The sequence below is a fragment of the Moschus berezovskii genome, chromosome 27, assembly GCF_049115385.1.
Source record: "Moschus berezovskii isolate FMDL1 chromosome 27, NW_MosBer_1.0, whole genome shotgun sequence".
NCBI classification, from domain to species: domain Eukaryota; kingdom Metazoa; phylum Chordata; class Mammalia; order Artiodactyla; family Moschidae; genus Moschus; species Moschus berezovskii.
This window is the reverse complement of record NC_142486.1, coordinates 4,942,414-4,962,912: the sequence shown is the minus strand read 5'-3', so window position 1 is coordinate 4,962,912 and position 20,499 is coordinate 4,942,414. Positions and strand designations below refer to the sequence as shown.

General features: G+C 46.3%; 1 protein-coding gene across 8 annotated transcripts in view; it reads right to left on the bottom strand.

The window, feature by feature from the left end:
* The window catches only part of TRRAP (transformation/transcription domain associated protein), a 90,759-nt gene that overhangs the window by 67,170 nt on the left and 3,090 nt on the right, over window positions 1-20,499 (bottom strand). For 5 of the 8 annotated variants that reach the window (XM_055410292.2, XM_055410296.2, XM_055410297.2 and 2 more), the window contains exons 4-18: window positions 14,959-15,069; window positions 13,817-13,921; window positions 12,786-12,869; window positions 12,025-12,081; window positions 10,331-10,456; window positions 8,726-8,803; window positions 8,437-8,525; window positions 7,527-7,623; window positions 6,637-6,775; window positions 5,326-5,404; window positions 4,490-4,724; window positions 3,500-3,866; window positions 3,316-3,413; window positions 2,692-2,886; window positions 1,680-1,871 (exon numbers count right to left, since the gene is read on the bottom strand). In XM_055410292.2, the coding sequence (XP_055266267.1) occupies window positions 1,680-1,871; window positions 2,692-2,886; window positions 3,316-3,413; window positions 3,500-3,866; window positions 4,490-4,724; window positions 5,326-5,404; window positions 6,637-6,775; window positions 7,527-7,623; window positions 8,437-8,525; window positions 8,726-8,803; window positions 10,331-10,456; window positions 12,025-12,081; window positions 12,786-12,869; window positions 13,817-13,921; window positions 14,959-15,069 (2,052 nt within the window). The remainder of the gene's footprint in view (window positions 1-1,679; window positions 1,872-2,691; window positions 2,887-3,315; window positions 3,414-3,499; window positions 3,867-4,489; window positions 4,725-5,325; window positions 5,405-6,636; window positions 6,776-7,526; window positions 7,624-8,436; window positions 8,526-8,725; window positions 8,804-10,330; window positions 10,457-12,024; window positions 12,082-12,785; window positions 12,870-13,816; window positions 13,922-14,958; window positions 15,070-20,499) is intronic. The other 3 variants (XM_055410295.2, XM_055410300.2, XM_055410294.2) reach the window with 2 other exon arrangements.

Below are 20,499 nucleotides of genomic sequence, written 5' to 3'. Positions count from 1 at the left end.
CAGCAGGACCTGGAGGGCCCGATGGCTCTGCAGTTCCTGTGAACGGTCCCTCCTCCCTAAGACTAAAGAATCAAACGAGACGAAAGCCGCTGGTCTCCTAATAACTGTCAAAAGACAAAAAGCAACCCAAAGGCACTGAAACTTCACCACCAATCACATACTACACACGCCAAGTTGGGAAGAGCCTCAAAAGATGTTTGAGATCGTAACGTTTTAGAAGACTTCATCAAAAACTCTATTCACGAGTATGTATTTACTTCAAAAAAGCATTTTATTAGCTTAAAGTTTAATGAATAGCTTAAAACAGGTTAGCTTTTTATCTTGTACTTCAAATCCTAGTTTTGACACGCGACAGGTTAAGTTTGATGTGAGTTTTTCTGCAGGTGCATTTAAAGTGAACTGTGAACTGCCAGCTATCAGTATAGCCATTTATAACTGTATATGGCATGATTTCTTTCTTTTACAGATCATCCCTATTAGTCTCAAGACAAAGCACTCTATCATTCTTTGAACATCTCTCGAACAATATTCAGACACCTCATCATTAGGCTTGTCTGTTAGGTTTTGTTCCCTTTTTTGTTGGTTTATACAGTTGTACCTGAGGTTGGCAAAACCTGAAATATTTGAAGATAATGAATTATGTGGACAAAGAACACAATTAGTTTATATCTTTCTGAAAGTTTGTCTTTTTATACTAACTCAAAAGTAACGTCAAGGTTGAGGTAACTGATTACTACGTAACTGAAAAAGTGGAGGAAACCATCTCACACAAGCACAAATTACTGCTGCTTTATGTCACATTTACTTCAGAAGAAAATAGATCTCCTTTACATTCTCAACTTTCCCCCACAGAAAAACAGCTCTCTTCAGACAGAACTGATAATAATCAGCTTTCTGCAGAAACTAAAACATCCTGCCGTCAGTAGAAGAGAATTGTGATAAGGTTTTTTGTTCCACACACTGCCTTCAGTGGCTGCTGTAAGCACACACTGGCCTCTGCCACTTGCTGGAATCACGTAACTGATGATACACCATGACACGCACAGGATGAGTCACGCAGAAGAGGGCGTCAAGAAGCACACCGCTCCCGGACGGCCCTGATACAGGGACACAGCCTGGCTGCACTCCTTGATTCAGAGGAGAAATGAACAAACCATCCTGAAATGGGGTGTTCGTGTGCCCAACACAAGAAGACAGGAACGCAGACACGATGTGCTGGGAAAGAAGGGGACATGATGGGAGCTGTTCAACAGCCAACCGCGTCTTGTCCAATCTGAGAGGTCAGACGTTCCTTCCTCTTCAATTCTTTTGTGTCACCCAATTTTTTTTTTTAAAAAAAGAACACGATGTGCTCCTACCCTACTTGTGTGGTTCATGTAAGAAATGACTTCAAAAATGAAACATCAGTGGTGCTGAGACTACTGACAAGCCCTGCAAGTGAGAGTTCTCGCGTGTTCATCCTGGGTCAGCAGACAACCGGGAGCAGCTCTGCTTTCAAACACCTGCAGTGTTTTCCACACTTGGCTCCAACTGGCTATAAACATTGATTAATTTAATATCATTGTGTTTGAAAATATAAAGAGCCACTCCAATTTCTGCTCAAGATGAAAAGTATTGAAAAACAATGATGACAAAAAAAAAAACCCCAAACACAACGCGCGGGCTGGGTCTGACTCTACCTTCAGCATTTGTTCGTTTTCAGCTGCGAAGAGGGAGACGGAACCGAAGACCAACTTGAACAACTTGAGATACAGGTTGGAGAGCTCGACGTTGGAGCCCATCTCTGGCAGGCGGTCCAGGAGGTACTCCACCAGGATCGTGGCGAACAGAGCAGAGGTAGTAGGGTTTGCCAGAAAGGAATTGGCAACAATCTGTCAAAACGAGAAATGCAGAAATCACCCCGTCCACAAAGCGTCTCCAAGAAAAAGCAATCAACTTTTCAAAATTACAAAATCAAATCTGTATCAGACACTCCCAGACGTGAATTATCCACTAAAAGGGAAAAAAAACCATCAAAATCGATTTATTGAGTGCCGCGTGAACAGTTCACTTTAAGAACTCAAGTCTGTCATTTCATCCTCACTGTCAAGTACCAAGAGCCTACATCTAACACATACTTAATTTCTACTATGAAAGGAATTGGTCCAAAATACCGTGAGCTTTTGAAAACACTTTTTTTTCTCACTATGGCCTAACAGTTCTCTTTAGGGACCATAAAGATGAGCGCCAAAGAATTGGTGCTTTTGAACTGTGTTGGAGAAGACTCTTGAGAGTTCCTTGGACTGCAAGGAGATCAAACCAGCCCGTCCTAAAGAAAATCAGTCCTGAATATTCATTGAAGGACTGATGCTGACGCTCCAATACTTTGGCCACCTGATGACAAGAACTGACTCATTGGAAAAGACCCTGATGCTGGGAAAGATCGAAGGCAGAAGGGGGCAACAGAGGATGAGATGGCTGGATGGCATCACTGATTCAACGGACATGTGTTTGCGCAAGCTCAGGGAGCTGGTGATGGGCAGGGAAGCCTGGCGTGCTGCAGTCCATGGAGTCACAAAGAACTGGACACAGCTGAGCGACTGAAATGAACAGTTCTCTATAAATTTTGCTCTACAAGCACCATCCTTTAAATAAAAAGGAATACTAAGTATTTGACACATGTTAAAAGAACATAAGAAAGGAGTGTCATACCTGAAGAGCGTAATTTTTTGAGATTCTTTCCACCATATAAGGGACTGTAGTTTGAAAGATTTCTTTAAACGTCAGCGGGTTCATCATTGTGAAGACACCGGCAAAGTGCTCCAGCACTTCCTTCTCTTCCTTCATCCTCACAGTTTGGCAGTTTGCTACTCGGATGTATGTCTGTCCATTTCCTGCTATCTGAACCTTGCATGGGGAAAAACCACACGGGAATCAAAACCGAGTCTCTGAACGTATTCCATTACATAACCAGATCAGCGGTACACACTTAAGAGCACCTGAATTAGAAGTCAAATGTCTGCTGCCCACCCCCTCTTCTCAATTCTCTATTCTCACCTAAAATTTGCAAAAAAAAAAAACAACCCCAAAACCTGTTAGCAGTAACAAAGTCAGTAAAATTGAATCTCCTTTCTACTGCCTTCCCTTTATACCGTCTGCCCCTCAAAACACTCTGACATGAGAATTCTCACCGTCGATGCAACCCTGCGCTACAGAACAGCTCAACCCAGGAACGCCGATGCTGCGGACCACCCGAGCGGCAACAGACCTGTGAGACCCCTTGTGTCACTGGCACCTTAATTCTAAGAGGAACCTGGCCTGCGGGCGCTGCCTTACCTGATAAATATCTAAGGCCTGCATTGCGTACTTGACAAGCTTGATGTAAATCTGAGTCTCCTTGGGCTGCAACTGCTTGTTGGGAATGAACTGAGCTTCTGGAAGAGAGAGGGCACAGTCAGTTACTGGGAGCGACACCCACGCTGGGAGGAGCACCGTCTAAGCGACTCAGGAGCGGGATTACCACCAGGAGCTTTACACGACGTTATGCCCCACGTAATGGTCTTGACGCCGCAGACCAGGGTTTTGACCAGACTCCGGCAGTCCGTGACCTGGAACGTCTGCTTGTCCTCCTTGTCCTTCTCCCCTTGCTTCTCAAAGGGTGGCACGGGGGCTGGGGTCACCGGGGTGGCAGGGGTGGGCGGTGGGGGTGGGGGCGGGGCGGGGGCAGGGACGGGGGCTGGGGAAGGGGCCGGGCCCGGGGCTGCGGGGGCTGCAGGCACCCCGGGCAGGGCTGCCTCCACGGCCCCAAGCTCAGACTGAGGCTTGCACTTCTTAAAGATGGCAGAGAGCTGGTACCGCGCGATGGTGTGGAACTTGAGAACAAACACCTGCCAGGAAGAGAAAGTGGAAGGCAGACCCAAGTCTTCACCAGGCCAACCACCCGTCCAGAGGACAGAATACACTCTCTGAAGCCACCTGCTGGAGGCGCTGCTTCCCCTCCCAAGTTACCAGAGGAACTTCCCCGGGGGAGAGAAGCGGGGGGTGACCAGCCTGATGAGCAGGGGCAGGACGCGCCCTGGGACCGCTCCATGATCCATACTGCCCACCCCTGACCCGGCACTGGACACCTCCCTAGAGATGTTCATGGACAAGGGAGCGCTGGGCTGCACAGCACTGCAGCAAACACCTCTCCAGACTGCCCGCTAGGAGGGTGCTGAGCGCACCCGTGGTTGCCTCCCTCAGCCCTGACAGTCCTAGGAGGTGGCCTGGGGCTGTCCCGGGCAGGGGTCGAGCAGGCCAGCAGAGAGGGTCCAGCATCTCGCCCCAGGACCCTGGGCTAGTTGATGAGGGAGCAGGGACTTGAACCCAGGAGTCTAAACACCCGGGCCCCAGCTTGGCAACCAGGCGGCCCGTGAACCTCCGGGAAAGCACTCGGGTGAGCACGCAGCGCCAGGCGGGGGTGAAGGCACATGTTGGGCAGGGGTGCAGGCGTGGGCAGAGGGAGCCGCACCTCCAGCATCCGCATCAGCACATCCCGCCCATTGCCACTCTCCTGCTCGCTCTTGGAGCGGATGCAGTCCACCAGGTTCAGAAGGAGCTTGCAAGACATGGTCTGGATGCTGCTGGGCAGGGACTCGTCGTCGATGTTCTTGGCGAACAGCTGGACGGCGAGGGAGAGGTCGCTGAGGGGCAGGTGCTGGCGGACATGGTGCACGAGGTCGGCCAGTGTGCTGTAGGCGAGGGGCCTGCGGGCAGAGACCTCTGCTAGCACGTCTTGGCGTCTCCCAGCCCCGTCTGCGGGCATCCACCTCCACCGCCCCCAGGGACACCGGCGGCGGGACAGCTGGTCTGGGCACATTGCACACGGTCTCGGGTTCCCCGATACCTCCTCCCAGCTACAGGATTAAAAGACTCCAGCCTTGTCTTACTGCTTAAATCTTTACTTTCTAAGTTGAAAAAGATGGTTACCTTCATGCACATAAATGTACCTCCATGTTTAGACCTTCACACCTGGTTAACCTGAGCAGAACCACCTACAGCTAGGCCCTGCCCTGAATGGGCTCTGCTGCTCAAATATAAACAGCCTGTCAATTGGTAACTTACAGGTCATGTGTCACATTTCCTACTTACAAAACCACTTAACACTAGTTAAATAGTTCTACCTACAGTGTAAATCAAGACAGCGACTCTGATTCAGCCAAGGCACATAAAGCAAACCAAGGCGTTTTCTAAACTTCCTGCAATTCTCAATCCAACGGGAGAGGAAAGGCCCATAGCTCCCGCTCGTGGAGACACTCCTGACACAGTGCCAGATTCCCGGCCCCAGCATTGGCTTTACCATCATACCTGAGAGTCTCCCGAGCGGTGTATCCTGAGCCAATCAGAATGGATTCGTCAAACAGCTTGTCCATGCAAGGAATGAACTCTGGAACACAAATATCCATTGCCTCCATCACCAAACAAGCCAGGTGGCCGGCAAGTCCCTTAACAGTACTTTCACGGGAGCTGCTCTGCACCAACGAGCCACCAGATTCGGGAGAGCAGGGAGGAGGAGGCACACACGATGCTTCAGTCTAAGAGGCTGGTTTTGCTGGGCCACGTGCCCCACAAACATCAGTGCCAGAGACAAACCATGCGCCTCGTGTCCCTAGTGGGGAACCTGCCCCAGTGCTTCACAGCAGGTCAGTCTAGGGTCCTTAAAAGCTGACACCAACCACCCAAGGGGGCGGTAGTCCCTAAATGCCCCTTTATCCAGTGCCCTGAAGTTGTCCTTCTTGAAGATCTTAAGGTTGGTCATCATGGATAAACAAGGATACTTCTCTATGTAAACTAACAATGGGCTTCAAAATAAATATCCGAAATCTTATTTGGAAGGAAAAAAAAGCAGCAGCCTTTAAGAGCTGAATTCAACCAGTCTAACATCTAACCTAACTTCGGAGAGTAGTGTCTCGGAAACCTGTTGTTCTTTGTAGAGTTAACAAGACTGAAACCAAGCTTCACGGCCCCAAAAGAATGCCTGGGAAAGATCCACCCTGCCTGCTGGATCGGAGGTGACCAAACAAACATGAGAAAGACTTTTAATCTTTCAGCACTTTAGCAAGAACAAACCTCCCGCTGCATGGCTCCCCACTGCACCTCCAAAGTCGCTATTACTCAGTTGGCAGGAAAACCGAAAGTTAGTCACTCCAGACACAACTCAGTCACTTCAGCAAACAGATTTTAAGACATTCCATGTAAAACTGTTCATCATTTTCACAGCACGGAGAAAGAAAACACTGTCTTCCTCCCACCTTTTAAAGCTCGCTGGCTGTGAGTCAGAAAAAGCAAATGGCTATTTGCAGTGTCAAAAGATAGGCCAGTCAGAAGACAGGGACATACCGAGAGCTACTCAGATGGTAAACTGGGCTAAGGAGATTGTCACATTAATTATGAAATTGCTGACGAGATAAAGCAAGAACAACCCTGGTGGCAGGTGAAACAGAGAGGCAGTCAGACAGGAACGAGGGGGAGAGAGAAAGACGGGAGGGAAGAAGGCAGACAGACACAGGAGAGAAAACAGCCAGAGCAGCAACAAACAAGGGCAAGGTCAACGGAGCCAGAACACTGAGCAGGCTGACGGCCCAGCCCAGGCTCGCAGCAGAGGCCGGGCGGACGTACGGTTCCTCAGCTCCGTGGTGAGGATGTGCTTGGCGGCGATCAGCAGCTCCTTCCGGAGGTGTGCGGTTTCCGCCGGACAGTTTGAAAGCAGCTGTAACATTCCTTTGACCATTTGCTGAGAGTACTTAGTCACCAACTCCTGCACCAGGGAGAGGAAAGCAACGCAGTTACACTGGTGGGCGGCTGTTGAGAAAAGTCCAAGGTTTATAAACTTTTAACCAAAATAATTTCAGTTAGGACTGAACTCGGCTCAGAGGACCCTCAGGAAGTAACAAGCCTAACAAACACGCGTTTGCCTCATCTGGTCAGTCTGCGTGCTGCCGCCCTGCTGGGGGAGGCGGCCACACAGGGGCAGTTCAGTGGGGTCACGGAGGCCCTTTTTACTTTCTGCGTCAATGTCCCTGTTACAGGGAAGGAGGGAGAAATAAATACCGAAGTTAGAAAACAAAATTCTTCACTCAGCCATCCCATCGACGTCAGTCACAAACGACACCTTTCATCCACTCAGAATGAGCTCAAGTCACATCTGCCTCCTGAGGCGTCTCAGAAGGTTATTCACGATAACTCAAGCTGACCAAAATATCAAAGGGCATCTAATTCAGATTTTTTTTTACTAATATAAAAATGTCATCTCTTTGACATTCTGGAAAAGTCAAAAAACTATGGGGACAGAAGACAAACCAGTGTTTGCCAGGGACGGGGGCAGAAAACTGACCATGTTTAAGAGGAATGTTTTGGAGAATGCAAATGTTCCATATTTTGATGTACTGGTTGGTGGTTAGGTATGCACCTGTTGATTCAGCAAACTGTACACCCACAAAAGGTGAATTTTACTCCTTGTAAATTATATCTCAGTAACCTTGATTTAAAACAGAAGTTAATGAACTTACCTGGTAAATTCTGATGATGTAAGCTAAAAATGACAACGTTTTAATTTGAGCAGCAATGAAATCAGCATACAGTTCCTTGTTGTAAAGTTTATGTTGCCTAAGTGAGAAGCGATAAAATTAACATTAGCTCTCAGTTCTTTAGGTCATATTATATCACCTACACTAATTACCAAGCCCAAAAGGTTGATTTCTACACAGGAGCAACAGTCAATGTGCCCACAGTCTTATGCAGTTCTGAGTAACATACACAGGCCTTAAAGACATAAAGCAGGCAGTTCTGCCAGGCCCTTGGGCAGCAGCCACAACCTGAACCCCAACAGTCAATGGGAGACCGACCTGCCTGCTCCCCAAGGAAGGCACCTATTTGAGCAATGAAAAACCTGTGCCACAGGGGTTCTCAGAGCGGATCCACCCCTAGTCCTGCCCTCGAGTGACTCACAGCCAGACAGGCTCCAAGTCGAGACAAGTGACAAGGGTCTGAGGAGGAATGCCGTGAAGTCGGAGAAAACGCTTTGCTGAGAGGCTTCACGGGGTCTGGCCCAGTCAGTGATTAAGGGTAATGGGGTAAAAGGGCCTCCTAGCCCTCATGCTAAGAGGAGCAGCAAGAAAACAGGCTTGAAGTTGAGGCGGCCTGGAACATCTCAAAGCTGAAATCAAGGACAGGAAGCCCTAACGATAGTTTCATATTTACATGACCACCAAGGACAGAGGGGGCACATTATCTTTCCAAAACAAGGAATTAAAAAAACCATTACCATCATCATCAAAATATAAGTTCAGAAAGCCACAAATACACACAAACCAAAATTTTATCTAAGTTTCCTGTTTCACAAATGACGACAGCAAGTATAGTGCCGCTTGGATTAAAGAGCTATGGTGGATGGCTATGTCACTGGCCGAGAAATCTCACCTGGCTTGTGCGGATACCTGAATTGCAATGGTATTCATGATCAGGGGCACAAATTCCGCAACGACATTGTGGATATTCAGTTTGTAGAGCTAAAAGCAAACACATCAGATTCTCATGCTTTTTCACTCTGCTTATAGCGAACTAATCTAGCATAGCAAAGACACTGTGATGAGAGTCATTACTCAGGACACATATAACATACACATCTATTTGCCACAGAAAAGCAGGTGTGTAAAGTGTCATAAAATGAGAAGCCTTAAACCCCGGAAGCTACTGAAAATGCACATACCTGATACATTAACACAACAATGATGGGCAATTCTGCCAACACTTTCAAAGAAAGCGACCCTCTGGGAATGATGGAATGCTGGAATAGAGGAAAGCAGAGGACTGCGGTCACCACCTTGGCACCTAGTATAGCCCCCCACCATCAGTGTCCCAGCGCTGAGTACCGCCCGGTCGGAACCAAGGGAAGGGAAAACACTGACTCATCTCTGTAATCATCTGTGGTGAAAGAAGCAAAATATTTTGAAAAGAAAGCACAAGCATTATCATTCAATGTAAACGGTTTTATATTTTACAATGTCATCACTTGTAAAATCCTCAAGAAAATGTGTCAAAAAGAGATCCAACTCACTGGAGAAATTAAAAAAAAAAAAAAAAATTTTTTTTTTATCTGTCATGGGCTTCCCTGATAGTTCAGTTGATAAAGAATCCGCCTGCAATGCAGGAGACCCCAGTTCAATTCCTGGGTCGGGAAGATCTGCGGGACAAGGGATAGGCTACCCACGCCAGTATTCTTGGGCTTCCCCTGTGGCTCAGCTGGTAAAGAACCTGCCTGCAATGTGGGAGACCTGGGTTCAATCCCTGGGTTGGGAAGATCCCTTGGAGAAGGGAAAAGCCACCCACTCCAGTATTCTGGCCTGGAGGATCCCATGGACTGTATAGGCCATGGGGTCACAAAGAGTAGGACATGACTGAGTCACTTTCACTTCACTTTCAAAAGAAAAACAGTAAGAAATATGTGCGTACCTAGTTTTATTCAAAGGTGCTTATAAACAGGAAAAATACAATAAACGTAAGAAAAAATAGTCTTTTAATACACAAAATCTCAAACAGGAAAGGAAAACATCAGACTCAAAGGCACCAATGGACAATGAATGGATAGGAAAAGGGCAGTGAAAAAAGAAAGACTGACAAGTTTCTAATTCAGGAAGAGCAAAGAATGAAAGCTTTGTTCCTTATAAACTAAAATGCAGTTTCCTATTTATCCTAGCTCATATTGAAACAGTCTGCAAAACACCGCAGTAGAACAAACGCAGATAATTGTCTTGATTTAATCATAAAACACAACCACAGTACATACTCAATACATGTTCCCTATGTGGCAAGTGCTACAGATTTAACACATGAGCTGCAGAAAATAACAGTGTTACCTTCACAAAACTCCTGGTTCATGAACTTTCCTACAAGGAGAAAATGCAAGTGGTGGAGCTGTAACATTCTAGAACTTCTGTCCCCAGAGCCCACACTGGCAGGCACTGAACTACAGGTTCATATGCAGTTTAAAGGGACTTCACCACTGTTGAAGCTAAGGACAGGCCAGGGCCCCCTGCAGGGTCAGCTGCTCTGTCTGATTCCACCACGATTCTGAGCGTCTCCACACTAATAGTGAGCGACAGTTCACGTGCACACCCCCAGAGCACAATCAGTGAGGCTCTCTTGTGTGCACACACACTTATTTGCTTATCTTAAACGCCTCCATGTGTTTAATTTTTATGAAAGAAACCAAAAAGCTTAGGGGTCTAAAAAGTCAAGAGCTCAGGCTTCCTCTACCAGGGGGAGAAGACGCGGATAAAAGCAAAGCTAGGAGCAGAACAACTGGGACACATACTGTTCTTGTCTCGCTGTCCTCACGCTCGGGGTTCACCTTCACAGCGATCGTCGTGATCATTCCGACCATCTCTGGGGGAGGGACGGTGTTCTCGGGGATCACCTGAGGGTTCTCAAAGTAGCGGTTCTACAGAAAAAGAAGAGAAGTCGTGTTTCCTAAAGTCAAACACAAGATTCCTCTTCATAAAACACGGCCAATGTGGGGCGGCGGGGATGCTCAATGTCCTGCCCATGTGTGCAGCACCAGCCCCACAGTACTAGGAGGCCCGTGAAGGTAACACGACACACTCTCCACCTCCAACAACAGAGAACAGACTTGCCCACAGCACGCTCTACTAGTTCTTCCTGGCTGACGGCAGAGGAAAGGTGTGCCACGCGACACTGCTACCTCAGGGAAGCAGGATGCAAGCCAGCCCTCCAGTGTTAAGAACCTAGGAGCTGGTCCCTACTGAATTAACTTCCTAGTCTCCTAAATAAGTCAGATATGGAACAGAAGCAAAGTCCAGGAGACATTTTAAAAAGCCAACAAGGATCTCACTGGCATCCTTAGTTCTCAGTGGAATTTGGGCTTCATGTTAAAAAAAGACAGCTTCGTATGAAAAATAGTTCTTTGATCAAAACAGGAGCTGACATAATGATCATCTGATAACTCAGAAGGCAATGTAAGTTTTATACACTGCTAGCACCACCAACTTAATGGACATGAATCTGAGCAAACTCCAAGAGATAGCAGAGGATAGAGGAGCCTGGTGGGCTACAGTCCACGGGGTTGCAAAGAGTCAGACACAACTTCGCAACTGAACAGCAGCAGCAGATTAAAATCCTTAGAAAACAAAAAGCCCCTTTTACCATGTGTTAATTTTTAAAAAATTCAAGCTTAAAAAAAACCTTTACAGTAGAAACTCTGAAACAAACACATTTATGCACAATGATCTTATATTACAGCTTTATTGGTGGTAGCAATGAATTGAAAAATGGGGGACCCAGGGAGAAGGTCAGAGTACACAAATATGGCCGAATTACTGGTCGCTCAGAACTACGGCTGCCAGAGAGAGAGCCCTGGAGGACGCTCCCCACTCACGGCGAGGCCTTGCAGTGGGGGGGACGGGGAGCGAGGGGGCGCTCCTCTTCCACTCCACACACTTGAACACGGGTGGCCCTGCTCGGCAACGGTTCTTTTAAGATAAGGAAAAATTTTAAGGACATAGAAAAATGCTGCAAGTATACACCACTCTCCCAAAACCTTCAAGACTATGAGCGCAAACCATCTCTACAAAGCACAAAGTGAAACTCGAACAACAGCAATGTCGATGGTTGCTTACAAGTAAAAGGATAATCATGGACAATTTGCTTTCCTTTTTTTAATACAAAACTTCTATAAGAATATACTGCTTTATGTAAAAATGCAGTATTTAAACAATGAAACCAAAAGGACTCTTTTTTTGAAGTGGCTAATTTATCAGTCGCTATCTGAGATGGTGAAGGACGGGAGAGCCAGGCACACTGCAGTCCACGGGGCCACAAGCGTTGGACAGGACTTAGCTGAACAGCAACAATTCATCATCCTAGATTTTGACTAAACGAAACGTTCCTCATTGTAAAATTAGCACCCCTGCAATTATTCTTTCAACCCTTTGGAATAAGGAAGGCATAAATATAAACGATAGCTTCAAAATAATATAAAAAACAGCATACCACTACTTTTGGAAGCTCCTTGTAAATCTGTTTCACAAAATCCAAAAAATGATGAATCTAAAAAAAAAAGACAATATAAAGATATCTGTAAACAGAAAATGCTTACAGTATGAAAAATATCAATAGTCTTCATATAGAAGATCTCATGAAACAGGCAAGAAAAATGCCAGACTCAAGACACAAACAGGTGATGAATGTGAACACAGAGACCAAAAAAAGAAAAAGAAATAAAGACTGATAAACAGAAACCAAGTTTTCTGATTCAGGGAGAGCAAAGGAATGAAATGATAACAATGCCACTTCTTGCTTTTCAAAAAGCAGTAACAGCACAAGCTGGAGGGGGTGAGCCAGCGAGACTCCCCTGGTCCGAGGACACGAGTGGGGCAGCCCAGCTCAGAGGCGTTAGACGCGACACCTGTGACCTGTGGATCCCACTGCTATAAACTCAGGCTACAAACTAATTTAGACTGTAAACAAATACTAGGTTATGGTCATAAAGACTTTGAAACGCCCCAAATATCCAAAACTGTAAAAGATTATTATATACCCATTACAAATCAACTTTACAAAACATTCTTTATGATTGGGAAAACACATAAAGTGAAGGGAAACAATCAGGATATGATATGTTATCCACAGCAGAATTCTAAAACATACAGACACAAAAGGTGGGAAAAGAAGAAAGGAAATTCAGAGTGAAAAATTCACACAGAAGGAATCTGTCAGTACATGTCATAAACGCCATCAGAATAAACACTTACTTCCTGGGTGATGGGTGGCCTGAACTGTTTGTGTAGTTCAATAATTATTCTTAGACAAATAAGAACATTTTCTTCATTTTCCGTCTTCAAAAAAAAAGCATATAGAAGAATTATATTACTGAAAATTTATCTTACTAAAAAGATTAAAGAGTATTTCCTCAGCATTTTTTGCATACACACCCTCCATCAACCCACTTAGATGTGATTTGCAAAAAAACTGATAAACCCACAGAACACAGCTGACCCAGACATGACGTGTCCGTGGCCTCTGGTGGACCATCTGAAGGTACCCCACCAGTAGGTTCTGCCAGAGTCAACAGATGAGTAACCAGCAAGTCACACTACAAACCAAGGTCTTAACGACAGTCACGTCTCACTGCTTGCAAAGACTGCCAGAAGAAGAATAACCGAGCACCCCGCGTGCACCAGACCCTCTGCTAACACGACACACACCATGGGAGCTGGGGTGTCATCCACATCCTAACAGAGGAAGCGAAGGCTCAGGGCAAGAGGAATGAGGCTGACGTGACAGAGCCAGCACGGCAGAGCCAAGACCTGAGATCAACGCTACGCCCTCCCGAGCTCTCATCTTCCCAAGGGGCCCAGAAGCGCAACAGGATGCTAAACACGTCAAGACTGAGGACAACAAGAAAACAATCCTAGAAGCTAGCTTAACAGGTACCACATGGATTAACCCAAGAATCTGAGCAACTCTTCATGACGACCATGTACCCACTGTGCCTGACACACAAACACAGAAGCACAAGGCCAGTGACCCCGAGCTCAGAGTCTGTCCACCACCACCCGCTATGTCCAGTCAAGCCCCCACTGCCTCAAAGGAAGAGCTTCATTAAGTAATCCTTCTGAGTAACTGGCTGGCAAAGTGGGAGAAAACAGGCAGTTAAGAAAATTTCTACTTGTGAAACAGAACTTTACTGAAAGGGAAATGGCTATTCACACACGGGTTTTTCTGTAAGAAAATCATTAAAAGCTTTGAAAGTGGCTAAATAAAAAGAATTCTCAAAAGTTACCTCTAAAAAGCGAAACATCACAGACAAAACATTTTTTGTATGAGGACGAAGATGCTCGTTGGTTGGTATTCTATGAATTATTTCCAGAACAAGCTTCCGCAGTTGCTGTTGAAGAGAAACAAAGGGGTAAATGTGACACCCTTCCAAGAGTTCCAAGATAATTCTTTGCATCCCACAAGCGTCACACACACCTGCACCCAGCACTGGGGGCCACCATGCCACAAGATGGAGCCCATTTTACAAACAGTCCCGTAAAGTATTTAAATGCAATCCAAAGCATGTACTACAAACTGGAATTTTCTGTGTTTCCGTAGCTGTGTACCAAGTCAAGTAAGCCAAATTTTCTTTCATACCTCGTCACCACTGCCAGCAGAAGGACACAAGTGAGTGCAGCGGGTGTGAATTTAAGACAAAAAGAACAGAACACCAACGAAACTCTATCAGCCACCTCCCTGCATGATCTCAGCTCAGCTGCTGGGACGAGCTCTCCAGTTACCTCAGACCAAACGACTAATCGTATCGCAGGCTGGGCCAGGCTTTCATGATTTTGTCTACAGAACTAAGAACCTGAACGGAACTCAGAGGGACATCTCGAGCTGGCACCAAACAAGAATGTTTCATTCAGCAATTCACTTTCACTGGTGCTGTGCTAATTTTTAAAATTCTTTTTTAAGAGATACAAGCTGAAACATCTATAGAAAAAAAAAAAAAGATGACGGGGCTGTTTGAAAACGATCAAGGTCAAGGTGTGTAGGGGAGGTGCAAAGAGGAGGTGGCGGTACAGATGAACCCGGGCAGAGTGCCAGGAGCTGGAAACAGAGCGAGGTGAGCGTTGGGCACCAGGCACGGGGAGGGTCGTGAAATCCTCCCCCCACTTGCACACACGTGTGGACTCGGCTACAGCACACAGCCCACGCACGCGCACTGGCCAGCAAGTGTGGGGGGGTTAAACAGTCAGAGAGATGGCCATGAGGAAGTACAGCCAAGACATCCTCCTGAGGAGGCAACGGCCCTGGGCAAAGGGACCCTCACCTGACAAAACCGCTCTCATTTCTAAGGGCAGCCCTAAGTGTTCTGAGTCGTTTTCATTCACAAGGGCTGGGACCCCGCACAGCAGGACATTCTTCTCTTGAACAGATTACCTGGGCTGGTTTCTCCTGAAGAAACTGAACTTCTCCATCTTGAAGAAACGTAAGGAATCGAGGGATGATATGTTCCAGGAATGTGGAATATTGAGGAGAGGAAGTCACATTCTGATCACGCAGAAAGAAAAGAAAACCCCGTTAAGGTCTATGTACGTACAGTTCCATTGCAAATTCACACGCTACCATCATCTCAAGAAACATTCTGGGAGAGCCAATAGCAATTTTTAAACCTTTCAGATGCTTTAATGATACATAGTTTGAAATAAGTTGACTGCTGCTTCTGAAATCCAATTCAAGAAAACTAAATGCTAGAATTTACTGCTCAGTCTAGAAAAGCTGATGCTGTGGAGAACGTTCACTTTGGAGCCTGTCGGGGCTGACTTTGCCACCCTCTAAACTATGCCAAAGCCTTTAACTGTGTGGATCACAATAAACTGTGGAAAATTCTGAAAGAGATGGGAATACCAGACCACCTGACCTGCCTCTTGAGAAACCTGTATGCAGGTCAGGAAGCAGCAGTCAGAACTGTACATGGAACAACAGATTGGTTCCAAATAGGAAAAGAAGTACGTCAAGGTTGTATATTGTCACCCTGCTTATTTAACTTATATGCAGAGTACATCATGAGGAACACTGGGCTGGAAGAAGCACAAGCTGGAATCAAGATTGCTGGGAGAAATATCAATAACCTCAGATATGCAGATGACACTACCCTTATGGCAGAAAGTGAAGAAGAACTAAAAAGCCTCTTGATGAAAGTTGTATGGCAAAACCAACCAATATAATATTGTAAAATAAGAAAAAAATAAAGATCAAAAAAAAAAAAAAAGAAAGTGAAAGAGGAGAGTGAAAAGGTTGGCTTCAAGCTCAACATTCAGAAAACAAAGATCATGGCATCTGGGCCCGTCACTTCATGGGAAATAGATGGAAAAACAGTGAAACAGTGTCAGACTTTATTTTTTGGGGCTCCAAAATCACTGCAGATGCTGACTGCAGCCATGAAATTAAAAGACGCTTACTCCTTGGAAGGAAAGTTATGACCAACCTTGATAGTATATTAAAAAGCAGAGACATTACTTTGCCAACAAAGGTCCATCTATTCAAGGCTATGGTTTTTCCTGCGGTCATGTTATAGATGTGAGAGTTGGACTGTGAAGAAAGCTGATCGCCGAAGAATTGATGCTTTTGAACTGTGGTGCTGGAGAAGACTCTTGAGAGTCCCTTGGACTGCATGGAGATCCAACAAGTCCATTCTAAAGGAGATCACTCCTGGGTGTTCATTGGAAGGACTGATGCTAAAGCTGAAACTGCAATACTTTGGCCACCTCATGCGACCAGTTGACTCACTGGAAAAGACTCTGATGCTGGGAAAGGTTGGCGGCGGGAGGAGATGGGGACGACAGAGAATGAGATGGCTGGATGGCATCACCGACTCTGTGGACATGAGTTTGAGTGAACTCTGGGAGTTGGTGATGGACAGGGAGGCCTGGCGTGCTGTGATTCATGGGGTCGCGGAGAGTCGGACACGACTGAGCGACTGAACTGAACTGAAGGAGGCTTGATATCAATCTCTTCATTTGGAGAATGAGGAGCTTGACCACACTAAAATCTAAAATTCTAGCTTATCAGTTAGGTTGATATGAGTTAGATGAACATCACTGATGTTAAAAGGAAACTAGGAAATGAAACTGCAGTCTGGAGACAGTGAAGTCAGATGGCGACCAGGGCAGGGTCTGGACCCCATTCAGCAAGCGTAAACCCGGGACAAGCGCCTGACCTCCTGGGCCTCAGTGTCCCCACCTGTGAAGAGGCCACTATCTCCTGCCTTATGTAACCATGTGCAGAGTAATGAGCCGACACACGCACAGCTTCCCACACTGCCTATGGCAAATGCTCAATGTCCCTTCCTTGTTATTTACAGCTCCCCTGAGCTTCACACACACTGTGCTCTGTGCCTTTCACTCTTTCTCACTCAATCCTCACCATGACTCTCTAAGTATTTTGTCCATTTCACAGATTTAGGAAAAAAAAAAAGCTCAGAGCTTGCTGACTGTCGGAGTCACAAAGCTTTGGAAAGTGGGTTCCACTTACGAGTGTCTAATACCCAAGTGCTCTTCCCTCTTCCCCCTGAAGGCCTCACCTGCCCATCCAACACACACGCCTATCACGTGCTCAGCGGGGATAAAACAAGGAAGAAGAAGACAGAGTTCATGTCCTTGGAGTCGGCGGAGGCAGCAGTGTGGTGGAGAAGACAGGTGATCAAGCAACGATCTGCTAACACGGAATTATGATGGGGGAAGCGCCGGGCTGGTGACTAAGGGAACCCGGCCTCACTAACTGGATGGAACCAACGGCAGAGAACACCCTCCCAGGAAGGGATGTGGCCATGAAACCCTAAGAGGCCAGCAGGGGTTAACCACGGGACAAAGTAGGAAAGGTTCTAAGAAAAGCACATGCAAAGGCACAAATTGATGAGAACATGTGAGTGTGAAAGGCACTTACTGAACCTTTTAAAGTTTCCATATGGCAGGGATGGCAGTGCAAGAGGGAGGCACTGAACTTTTACTATCACAAGTCTGAGAAGCCCATGGGTTGCAACTAAATGTGCCTGGCGCTGCAGATACTGACCTGGGCGGAGGACAGGGTCCAGGGTTGTCTGCTGCCTGAGGAACCTATGAAGGAGGAAATACAGGCAAAGCCCAGAAAACTGTGTGCCGCCACAGGGACAAAGAAAGAGCTGCCACTCCTGGAATACACACCCGAGCGCTGGCCTCCCAGGGCCAAGTTCAACTCCAGGGGCTCTGAGCCCACAGCACGCTGGGCAAGGAGGCAGCCCCTCCCCCAGCAGTCTGCAAATCCACGGGGGACAAGAACTGTGCTTGTCACTTTTCATCCCCAACATCTAACTTTTATGAAACACCCCCATTCAAGGATTCAAGGAAAAGAGGGTAAGAGTCAAGTTGGAACATTATCGAGGTTATTGAGAAAGCCAGGTCATCTACATGTCAGCCCGTAACATCCAGATTCCACAGACTTCAAAGCATCTTGAGAGTCTAATTTCTCCCACAGGACAGATACAACTGGTTGCTCAGTTGTTACGCCAGGATTTCAACTCAGCCCCCAGCTTTTTGATCCACAGGAAATGTTCTCCATGATTTCTAACTTGAATGTTTCTCTACTTTCTGTTAGGAGAGACGGCCCCTATGATACTTACTTTGCTTGGAATCTTATCCCTAAGTGGTTAATGAAATGCATTTCTAACATTCCTCAAACTCTTGCGAAGTCTTCATTTCACTCATTTCATTTAAATATTTAGTTCTGGGATAGGAGTGGTGATATTTTAGAATTACTTTCTGATGGTCATTCCAAGTGTTTCATTCTTCAAAGGACTCAGTCATCTGAATTTCATTTAAGCTAAATGTCTATCAAATAGATTTCAAAAGGCACTATTTGGAAAAGCCCCAAGTGCTTTTCATTCTAATTTAATCGATGCATCTGAGACCAAAGTGGGAACTGACTTGCTAACTGCCAGACTCTTGCCCACAGGAGAGGAAGGATGAGACACTTCACTGGAAGAGCCCCCTGCACCCACGAGGCCTGGCCCCCCTGCCACTCCTGCAGCATCGCAGGTAAACCTCCGAGGGCTGTGGTTCTGTCAACAGAATGCAGAATGCAGGCCTTTCCTGTTCTACTCCCACCTCTTTTTTCAGTGTTGTTGGTTTTTTTTTAAACAGTTTGCACTAATAGCTTGGATGGAAGAGAAAGCTCTTTCACTCAATCACTAAATATCTCAGGATTTTTTTTCCCACCTGAGTACAAGGCAACAGGTTCTTAATAACATCTATTTAACACAGAACAAAACCAAACAATTCCCCTACCAAACAAAAATACCCTATAGATAGTAAGGTATCAGATTCAATCCCGCTGACATTCATCTCATGTTTAGTGATTCAAATGACAGAGGCTAGGAAACATTTTGTTCTTAACAATCATATTAGCTCTGTGAGAAAGGTTTTACCATCCCCACATTAAAAACAAGGAAGTGACTGTCTCTTTGGCCTATGAGACTGACTGGCACCAGACTAACCGTCAAGTTGGACAAAATACAGATAACAGTTCTGGGCACTGGACCAGAGGCGGGGCAAGGCTGTGATCTCCAGAAGAGGGGGACCTCACCAGCTGCGCCCCACCTCGACTCTCTGCCTGGGTCCCATTTCCTGACTGAACTCAGGAGGCCGGAGCCCAGGGAGAGCACCGAGGTCCTGCGGAGTTGATAAGCAAACACCAGAGTCTGCAGCAGCCAAAGTGGCTGGAACCTGCAGGGCAAAGCTCCCGAGAAGGAACTACAGAATGGGGGTGTGGACGGTCTCCTGGACAGAGCACTGGGCTGTACTTGTGGTGAGGAAAGGCAGGACTGCCTGAGGCCTGCCAGGGAGTGGGGGCTTGAGGACGGAGAAATGAAGAGATGTCCGAGGTCTAGCAATGTTAGAGGATTTTGGGGGTCCAGCCTCGACACAGTGCAGAGACCTTAACACCTGGAGACACTTCAGACACTCAGCTGACGAAGGACCACGCCCCTGAGGAAGGCCTAGTTTAGTCCTAACCCAACAGACTCTAAAATCAATCTCCAGTGAGAGCCACACCAAGATAAGGTTTGGAGGTTGAAGCCTACCAAGTCAGAGGGACTTGGGAAACCCCTTGGGCTTCCCACAGACCCTCTCGAGCACAGCGTAAAACCAAACCTCCCAAGTTCATTGAGATCGGCCAGCACCTACACTGCTGACCACAGTACAAATATCATAAACTCTTCCACGGGAGGTGACAGAGCCGAGGGTCCCTACACTTCACACACAATGTCCGGTTTACAATCAAACCTACCAGACACGCAAGGAAGCAAGGTAACCTGACCTAGAGTTAACAGAAATCAAGCCTGATACAGAACCAATTTTATAGTTAGCAGAGACTTCAAAGCACTTACTATAATAAATATGTTCAAAGCATAAAAGGAAAACATGGTCTCAATAAATGAAAATGAGGAATCTCTGCAGAGAAGTGACATCTGAAGCAGCAGCAAATGGAAATTACAGAAAGTACAGTGACTAAAATTTAAGAATTTAAAAATACAAATAAACTGAAATTTAAAAATTAGCATCACAGCAGATTGGAGATGATGGAAAAACAGCCATTGAATCTGAGGACAGATCAGAGGACAAAGAGAGAAAAGACTGAAGAAAAATTAATAGAATCTGAGCGACCAATATCAAATATAAAACTGTAGAATGTAAGACCCAAAAGAGAGAAACCGAGTCTCAGAGAAGTTATAAACAGGAGAGCCAAAACTGAAAGCCAGCACGCATTTCACACGGTAATATACCGTCCATTACCTAACGCAGATCTACAACAGAAGTCTGAGTGTATTCTGAAAGCATATGCCTGGAAAAGGTATACGGTATCTGAAGAGTGAAAACAAGGCCAAATACCTAAACAAAACAACATTCCTCAACACCGGGGCTCAACCATGACTAGTGTGAAGACGGT